Below are 10,410 nucleotides of genomic sequence, written 5' to 3'. Positions count from 1 at the left end.
TATATATATATATATCATCTCATCCAATCCCTATTGACGCAAACGGCCTAGGTTAGATTTAGCCGGTCGTCCCTATCTTGATCTTTTAAATCAATATTTTTCCATTCATCCTCTCATACTTTGCGCTTCCTAGTCCTCAGCTATGTAGGCCTGGGTCTTTGAACTCTTCTAGTGCCTTGTGGAGACCATTTGAAAGTTTGGTGAACTAGTATCTCTTGTGGAGAGCAAAGATTATGACTAAACTATCTCCATCTATCCCTCACCATGATCTCATCCACATAGTAATCTCTCTTAGAGTGTCATTCCTAATTGTGTCCTGCCATTTAACTCCCAGTATTCTTCTGAGGGCTTTGTTCTCAAATCTACAAAATCTGTTGGATATTGTTTTATTGTCATACCAAGACTCGTGACCATACAGTAACAGCAATCTCAGTAAACTGATATTTAGCCTTTCCGCTGGCGAGGGACAGTAGTTTCAGTTATATGACGTTGATAGTAGTCAGTGGCGGAATGTTGCATCATCAAACAATAACACACAGCACTGAAGGGAAAGGCCGGAGGGAGCTGGTCACACCAATGGCCACCAGTGTGGGAGCGTGTAGTTAGGTGATAACTGATAGAAGGCTTAATTGCCAGTGACTTTATTTTGATGCAACATGAGTATAAATATGAGCCGTTCCAAGTAAGAATGGCACAAAAAACAAACAAATTTATTCCAGTACATACAGGAATAGACAAGTTATCAGTGCAATGGAAGAGTGATAACGATAATGTATAAAGAATAAAAATACAGTCACATTGTACACGACGGTGTGATACACGTGCGGCACATTATCATCTTCATGGATTTTGTAATGCACAGAACATTTTGGGATGATGGAGAAGGATTAAACTGGATCGATAACAGGAAATTAGCTGACCTAGAGCATGCTGATGACGCTATCCTTACTATGAGAACACCATTGTGCTTGAAAAGTTTGCTTACCAGAATGCTCAAGATAAATAGAAGAAAGACAGAGATGATGAGAACGATATATGCAATGGAGGATGAAATATCATTGAATTGAAAAAAAAAAATCAGACAATGGCTAGGTTAAATAGAATTTGACAATATAATCGCCAGAAATTACATATAAAAATCAGGCTATATATCAGCTTACTGAGATCGGTGTTAATGTATGGACACAAGTCTTGGTATGACAATGAAACAATATCCAACATATTTTATAAATTTGAGAACAAAGGCCTCAGAAGAATACTTGGAGTCAAATGGCAAGATATGAATAGGAATGATACTCTGAGAGATCTTACTCGAGTGCCATATGTGGAAGAGAGCGTGGTGAGTCATAATCACAGAGAGAGAGAGAGAGAGAGAGAGAGAGAGAGAGAGAGAAAGAGAGAGAGAGAGAGATCCAATGTCTGGCCAGTCAAAGGACCCAATAACTAATTCACGAACGGTAGTATCTCAACGGGTGGCTGGTATTTGGCCAATTTACTACCTATATATTTTTTTCTCAAATTTTTATAGTTTGAACTTCGTTTTTATCCTTAGCCTCAGATTAATACTCCTCTGTGAGGCGATGATTTAATTTTTCTGTGTAAGAACGTAATTGCTACTTAATTTAGGAGGAATATGGGGGCATTTACTTGAAAAATCCACAGGGCGCTACTTGCCAAATTAGAGATCTGGTATAAGGAGATCAGTCAGCTGGTAGCTTGAGTTAAAGAATAAGAGGAGGAAATAGATCTCGATGATAAGAGCTCTGTCAAAATTCATTACATCGCATAAGTAAAACTGGATATTTTCCTAGTATCTTAACTTCCTTCTATAAGATAAATTATCTCTCTCTCTCTCTCTCTCTCTCTCTCTCTCTCTCTCTCTCTCTCTCTCTCTCTCTCTGTTGACAGTATAAGCAGACCATTACATGAGCTCCCTAATTATAGTGATTTTAGTGAAGTAATATGACCAATTTGATGAATCTAATATGGAAGTACATCTCGTGAAGTGACTGTGATGAATGTGACAGTGATACACAGAGTATTGTGTCAGATTTGTGCTTCAAATTAGCATTTGAAATATAGGTAATTTGAAAGGACTCCTACGTTTGGATGTCTCAATTTTTGCGCATGCGCACTGGACAGATGATTACGTCATTTTATAGAGAGGAGCTTTATGTTCAACCTAGAAGTGTGTAATACTATAACATACATGGATGTTGTAATTAATACTTAATTAAGGATCGAAGAAAATATTCATGAACTTAAGACAAAATAGGAAACCTGTTATTTCAAATAGGGTTTAATAATACAGAGAGAGATAGAACGAATAGCTGACTAACTCAGCAAAGGCAAAATGTCTCTTGAAAATCCAACAAGACGATTTTTACACACACTGAAAAAAAACTGACTTAAGAAACTACTGTTGCGAATTGGGTCTTAAAGGAATATGGAACTGCAATAAGGCACAACTAGTTGAACTTCTCTTTGAAAATTGTGGAAAGGAAGACGAGAGCTCTGCTGAACGTCCGGAAGAAGACCTGGATGAAACATTGCCGGGACTTCGAAAAGTGCTGACAGAAATTCAAGAAATTAAAGAAAGGCTTGCGATGAAGGAAATCGAAGTCGAAGATATATGTGAGCAATTAAGGATATCTAAAGAAAAGTTAATGCTGGCAAACGAAAATATTTTCAAACTAAAGGAGGAAGTCAAGATTTTGCAAGAAGCTAGAGCTGCCGATCGGTGTGCAGAACGAGTAAGTACAATCCACAATGGGGATGGTAGTAAAGTTACCCTCCTTATTGGGGACTCAAACCTTCGATGCATCAGATCGAATGACCTAAAAACAGACAGCAAAATTCGAACCATAAACGATGCAACCATCAATGCACTGGCTAGCTGGATAAATGATCAACTCGATTGGGTTCCTGGAAATTGTATCATATATTGCGGAATCAAAGATATCATAAATAATTCATGGCCAACAAAAATTCTTGATAGTCTTGGTGTGGTAATCAGTGACCTGAGATCGAAGAAACAAGATATGAAAATCTATTTATGCAAGCTGGCGCCATCGACGAAAGACGATGATCTTCAGGCAAGAATAAATGAATTTAATGATGAATTAGAAAAATGGAGTGCTACGACTAACATTAAAGTTATAGACAGTAGTGTATACTTTAAAATGGCAAATGGCAAAGTTGACGATATGTGTTAGGATATAAAAGAAGTTGAAAACTCCTCGGGACTGATACTGAACAGACTTGGAGCAATTCGGCTATTGGAGTGTTTGGCACATAACTGTGAGGATTTTGAGCTGAATGGCAGATGGCAGGAGATTAAGAGACAACAGAACTTGGTAAATTATGTTACTAATGAAATTGATGGTACAAATGAAAAATATGAGGAATTTCTACCGTTATCACATAATGTTAGGCATAATATAAGTAAAATGAAAAGGACCGGATTTACTGCTAATGTTAGAAATGATAGAGATACTTTCCGTAGTAAAGAAAATGTTAAAAGATTTCCTAATATGGTTAATCGTAATAATTACTCTTACCCGGAATATAGTGATCATGAAATACCTAGATATAAATATTATGGTTGTTATAATAGTGGGGAAATGAATCATAGGCAATCTCAGTGTAGATATGACTAGATTAAAATGCGAAATTTGTCATTTATACGGGCATAAAAACGGTCATGCACTTATAGTTTGGAATGAATAATGGGCCATGAAGAGAGTGCCAGAGATGATAATGTAAGAGTAAAAACAAACTTCTTGCGTATAGATTACATGAATGTACAGTCTTTACTGAGTAAGAAAAACGAAGTTGAAATGTTTCTAAATGCTAATGATGTGGATATTTTGTGTTTAACCGAGACCTGGCTATCTTCAAATATTTCTGATTCGTTTATTGACTTTCCAAATTATTCTGTATACAGGTGTGATAAAGGCAAGGGAGGAGGCTGTTGTATTTATGCAAAAGATGGTCTTTCTGTTAAAGTATGTAACTTGAATTTACCCCGGATAGATGGTATAGAAGAGTTATGGCTTTCCATACAAAATCGTAAGTTGCCCTCAGTTATTGTGGGATGTTTATATAGACACCCCCATGCCTCAAATACTACTTATGATCATATTTTAGAATGCTTAAGAGCTGCTTGTTTGAAGAAAAAGCCCATATATGTACTGGGTGACCTAAATGATGAATTGTTGGTTAGCACAGCGAAAATAAACAACATTGTGAAAGTAACAAAGCTTAGGCAGCTAATAGAAAAACCTACACGAATTACTCCTACCTCGTCGACTTTATTAGATGTTTTAATTACGAATAAGCAAGACAGTGTCTATAACATTGAAGTCAATCCCAGTCTAGTTGCAGACCATGAACACATTTCCTTTGTAGTTGATATTGAGAAACCAAAACGTAAACCAGTAATCATAACCTCCAGAAGTTTGAGAAATTATTCCCCAGAATGGTTGAGCAATATGTTATTAGAACAAAATCCTATTTTAAATCAAATTCTTAGTACGGACGACGTAAATATACAGATTAGAATTTTTAATGATACATTCAATTATTGTTTAGATATATGTGCCCCTGTTACCACTAAAGAAATAAAGCGACCAAGTGCTCCTTGGATTAAAGATGAGTTAAAATCAAAAATAGTTGAGAGAGTTGCAGCTCAGAAGAGACTAAAAGAAGATAGGCAAAATGAAAATCTAAACACTGAATATAAAGAAAAGAAGAAAGAAGTAAGCGCTAATATACGGGTGGCTAGAGCTTTGTACTTTAAAGATGAAGTCAGGAAAAGTAAATCTATGAAAGACACTTGGAGAATAATAAATACTATCGTACCTAATAGAAGAAATGTTAAAGTCGAATTTGACAATTCAGAAACTAAAGCAGACCAGTTTAATCATTTTTTTGCCAATGTAGGAAAGAATACATACCAGAAAACACAAGAAATTCTCTGTAAATATAACACACTAAACCTGCAAACTACCCAAATAGAGGTCGACAATACTATTTACTTATTCAGACCACAGCCTGTGACTGTGGAAAAAGTAATATTAACGATTAAAAATTTGAGCAACAGTAATGCGTTTGGAGCAGATGGCATTCCCACTCGTTTTTTAAAGGATTCCCTTTTAATTGTTGCTTTTTATGTTACGATCATTATCAATACGTCCATAGTAACTTGTGTGTACCCATCTGTTTGGAAACATCCTTTAGTTAACCCCTTTCATAAAAACGGAGATAAAGATGACCCAGGCAATTTTAGACCCGTTTCTATCTTACCAGTCCTGTCTAAAGTTATAGAAAAAATCGTAGCTGAACAGCTTATGGAACATCTCGAAGAAAACAAACTGTTATCTAATACACAGCATGGTTTTCGTAGAGGCTTATCCACAGAGACTGCGCTCATGAGGTTGACGGATGAAATATATAAGAATATTGACAATAAGAATATTTCCCTATTAATTTTATGTGATCTTTCAAAAGCTTTAGCGTGAACCATGCAGAGTTGTTGAAAGCATGCAAAGAACACCATATTGATACTTTTTGGTTGGGTGATTACTTGCAAGATCGTTCTCAAGCTGTTAGACTAGGCAATGTCAAATCGAGGTTAGAGAAAGTTGAATATGGTGTACCTCAAGGGTCTGTGCTGGGACCAATATTATTTTTGATATACGTTAATGATATGGCCAAATATATAAAGGACTGCTTTTTAATTCAGTATGCGGATGACTCCCAAGTTTGGCTCTCTGATTCGTTAGAAAACTTGGAGGAGTTAATTGAAAGGGCAGAATTTATTTTACTAGAAATAAAAAAAATACTTCTTAAGGAAAGGATTGCTAATGGATGCCAGTAAAACGCAATGCATGTTTATAGGTACTTCACAATACATGAGCAAGATTGACAATAATATAACAATTAGATGCGATGGTGAAGAGGTAAAGACTAGCAATTATGTAAAAAATCTAGGTTTGTACATGGACAAATGTATGACATTTAATCATCACATTGATGAAATAAGTAGAAAAGTGAGCGGTATCTTGATGTATATTAATAGAATAAAAGATAATTTTGATAACTCGACTAGAATAATAATAGTTCAAAGCCTAGCGTTAAGTATAGTAAGTTATTGTATTAAAATCTTGGGAGGGACTAACGACTTATACTTAGAAAAGCCCAGAAACTTGTAAATTTTGCTGCTCGGGTCGCGGTAGGGGGGGTTAGAAAATATGATCACATCACCCCAGTCCTCAAACAACTACAATGGTTAAAATTAAGAAATCAATATATTTATGAAATTTGTGTTTTTGTTTTTAAAGTTTTAAAAAAGGAATACCCAAGCTGGTTATATGATTTTTTAAATGTCGGTAATTGCAGGGATGCCTCAACTAGGCAAAATAATAACTTATATATACAAAGATACCGAACTGACTTCGGATCACGCTCTATGGTAATAAGGAGCCCATCAGCCTGGAACAAGCTACCTCAAAATCTTAGGGACTGTTCAAGTGCTAACGTTTTTAAAAGGAAACTTAAAGAGTATCTTTTAAACAAACACTGTGAATAAGATGGATCTATTTTTTTCTATTCATTTTTATCACCGATGTTTTATAAGTTTTTAATTTTATGAAATTTTATGTTCATCTGATTGAAGTCGCTATTTTCCCTAATTTATGAATAATACTAATTTATTGAAAATTTTAATGTGAAAGAGCAAATTACACCCTCTCAGTGTGTATAGGTTTTTAAAGTAATACTATTTTATATTTCAAGTATTATGTATCTTTTATGTAAAGCTATCCATTAGAAATGGAACTTCTATATAACTTATTGTTTTAATATATAGTTTTTTGTTTTAACAAAAGAATAACCATTGTAATAATGGAAATAAAGATTTTGACTTTGACTTTGACTTTGACTCTCTCTCTCTCTCTCTCTCTCTCTCTCTCTCTCTCTCTCTCTCTCTCTCTCTCTCTCTCTCTCTCTCTCTCTCTCTCTTAATGATTTTCTGAGTTATCTTCTCTTCCCTTATTCACCACTACCAAGTTTTCCTTTTATTTTGAATGCGTTCTTCCAGGCTTAGTTCATCGATTCCCAATTATAGGTAAAGAAAACTTGTTGGAGCAAGTAATATTACCTTTATCGGAGTAACGAGAGCCTGGAGGGATTTGAGTGAGAGAACAACACAGATGATTAGATATAGAAGCATGAACATTGACATAGAAACACAATAACTAGAAAAAGATAATTATCATAATGTTTAATCCCAAAGATACAAGACACTATCAAATCCGTCATCTGTTTTTCTTTCATAAATATAGGGACAACATATTGAATTGTAGTTATGCAAACACACTCATATGTATGAAATATACACACATAGGCCCGCACCAGTTCTGCTCGCTGCTGTTAAAATAGAGTTGGCTTGTCATTCAATACCATTGAATATTATTTTATCCATCATATATTTTTGATTGACGGAATATTTGATTCTGGGGGTTTTTCAATATATTTTTATGTTTTCACTTTCTGAGACTTTCGTAATCTAGTTTTGACTGATATTGTTGAAAAGCATATTGACTTATTTCCCTCACATAGGGATTTCTTTTTGGATAAAGGGGATTTATTGTTATAATAAGGGGATTAATTGGTGTATTAGGGTGATTTATTGTTTGATGTTGATCAAGGGAATTCATTGTTAGAATACAAGATTTAATTTTTTGATTTAGGGTATTTAATGAATAATGAGGTAATTTATTGTTGGCTGAAGTAAATCAAGCGTTTGTAAGGGGATTTATTTTCGGATTAAAGGAGTTTTCTGTTGTATTAAGGGATTTTTCTATTGGGTTGGAGCTATTTATTGTACGATTAAGGGAATTTTTTTATTTCGATGATTGATTTTTTATTTGGGGATTTTTTACTAGACTAAAGGGATTCAGTATGAATGTAAGAATTATGAGAAACATAAGAGAAATGATAATTGGAAATTAAAACGAAAATGACTTTGACAATGACGACTTTGATAACCACGATTTTGAAAACTAGGGCTTTGATGATCACGACTACAACACTGACGACAATGACATTAACAACATTGACGACTGCAAGTTCGACAGCCGCATCTTCAACAACAACTTCGACAACAGCCTCGTCGACAGCAACTTCGACATTAACCTTGACGACGACGACTTCGACAAAAAGCTCGACGACATTGACTTCGACAATGACCACTTTGATGACGACAACTTCAACGATGATGACTTCGACAATGACGATGTCGATGACGACTACTTCGACGACAACTTCCATGACAACGAATTTAACAACGACAACTTTGACGATGATAATTTTGACAACGACATCTGTGAAGAAATGAAATATGCTAACGACAACTTTGACGACAACGTTTTCGACAACGATGACTTCGACGACAACGACTTTGACAACTTGTACGATGACATCTTCGATGATGAAGACTTTCACGATGACTTCAACAATGTCAACGAAGACAACTTCAACAAAAACGACTTGACAACGACAACTTCGACGATGACAACTTCAACAACGACGACTTCAATGATGTCTACAACGACGACTTTAACGATGTCTACAACGACGACTTCGACGACGATGTCTTTGACAACTATGGCTATGATGGCGACAACTTCAATTACAATAACTTCAGTTACGACAACTTTGACAACGACTTCAACAACATCACAAGGAAAACTTCCACGATGTGTTCGACAATGAGGACTGCAACAATGACAACTTCTATGACAATGACTTCGACAACGATAAATTCAACAACTCCCATGACGTTGAAGACGACAACTTCGACAACAACGTCTTCGACAACGAAGACTTTGACGACTATAACTTAGACAACAACAACATCAACAACGACGACTTTAACAACGACAACTTCATCAGCATTGACTTTGACGACAACGTCTTCGAAAATGGGGACTGCAACAACGACGTCTTCGAAAATGGGGACTGCAACGACGACAGCTTTGAAGACAATGACTTCGACAACAACAATTTCGACGACTTCCACGACTCTAAAAACGACACCTTCGACGACAGCGTCTTTGACAACGATGACTTTAACAACTACAACTTCGACAACAACAACTTCAACAACGATGACTTCGACGACCACACCCTCTTCAACGACGTCTTCAATGACGTTGACAACGACGACAATAACTTCAATGATATTGACAACTTCTACAACAATGTCTTCAACAACAATGACTGCAATGACAACAACTTTGACGACGATTCATAAAATACTACACATGCCAATGACAGACCGGAGTTAGGTTATTCTTTTTTTGATAGAGTTAAACATATAAAAGGTACTTAATTTTAAAAAATAATACATTTTCTTATTTCTATAAAAGCCTGATTCTTATACATGCCCACCTACCTCCCCCATCACTCATGGCTAAGGGTACTCCCAAAATTTGTATTGGGATCTGCATAAGACATGGGTGGACAAATTCCCAAACAAGATCAAGAACATTTTCAGATAATACCAAAATTAAGGTACGATCCCAGAGAGATATGATAAAATTAGCACATCTATCGAAATCAATAAAAATCATCAACACAAGAATTGAGGGAAACACCAAACAAAGGAAGAAGCATCAAATTAATGGAAAGAAGAGTTGGATCAGGCCACCAACAGATGTTTCTTTCAAAGGATAAAAATGGAAATATTATCAATAAAACAGATGGAGGGATAAAAATTACATACAATTCTATACAAAAGTGATATAAGTAATAATGAAATAATCAAACACCTGAATTGGTACCAAAAGTAACACTAGGATAATTGAAAACAAAAATTCAAATACATGAAAGAGGAAATGCAATAGGAAAAGATGGCCTAAAATTTATCTTATTTAATGGATGGAGCAAATTTCATTGCACTAAATATTTGCTTAGTTTCACGCAAATTATGTGAAACAAAACTTCACCACACTGTGATGGGCCGAGAGAAGATTGTGACTCAAAGACAGGATGAAAGCAACTGAGTTAGTTTATTATAGAACACTCTCCTTTATATACAAAAGCTCAAGGCAACAAGAAATTTCATGCTCAAAATCGACACTGTTACCAGTGAGAAAAACAGACATGTTTATTCAGGCTCTTTTGAGTGTGAGGGAAGAGCGAAGATACAGCATAATATATACTCAAAATGAACTATGAACGATCATGTGACACATGGTTGGTACATGGCTCTCCCCTAAAAATGACATACTGTACATGTTAAATAAGGCGCCCTGATCTATATATATACAACAAAAAACGGTTATGAGTGAATCTCTAGAGATTGTTATTGAATATAAGAAATTAGGACATACAGTGTTTCTA

At 35.4% G+C, this 10,410-nt stretch overlaps 1 protein-coding gene across 1 annotated transcript; it reads left to right on the top strand.

Moving 5' to 3' along the window:
- The first annotated feature begins 3,735 nt into the window (after window positions 1-3,735).
- Window positions 3,736-9,319, top strand: LOC137618294 (probable serine/threonine-protein kinase clkA). Its single transcript, XM_068348465.1, has 5 exons — window positions 3,736-3,761; window positions 3,947-4,071; window positions 4,945-5,072; window positions 8,071-8,709; window positions 8,750-9,319. The coding sequence occupies exons 1-5, from the start codon at window positions 3,736-3,738 to the stop codon at window positions 9,317-9,319; spliced, it is 1,488 nt and encodes a 495-aa protein (XP_068204566.1).
- Window positions 9,320-10,410: the final 1,091 nt, after the last annotated feature.

The sequence above is a fragment of the Palaemon carinicauda genome, chromosome 24, assembly GCF_036898095.1.
Source record: "Palaemon carinicauda isolate YSFRI2023 chromosome 24, ASM3689809v2, whole genome shotgun sequence".
Classification (NCBI taxonomy): Eukaryota; Metazoa; Arthropoda; class Malacostraca; order Decapoda; family Palaemonidae; genus Palaemon; species Palaemon carinicauda.
This window is presented reverse-complemented; position numbering and strand designations above follow the sequence as displayed.

Excerpts from the sequence above, each read along its gene's own strand:
- LOC137618294 (XM_068348465.1), top strand. The coding sequence starts at position 3,736 with ATGAAGAGAGTGCCAGAGATGATAAT. Across the intron at positions 5,073-8,070 it reads AGCCTGTGACTGTGGAAAAA|GGCTTTGATGATCACGACTA; the intron begins GTAATATTAACG and ends TTTGAAAACTAG. Across the intron at positions 8,710-8,749 it reads CTTCAATTACAATAACTTCA|GAAAACTTCCACGATGTGTT; the intron begins GTTACGACAACT and ends CAACATCACAAG.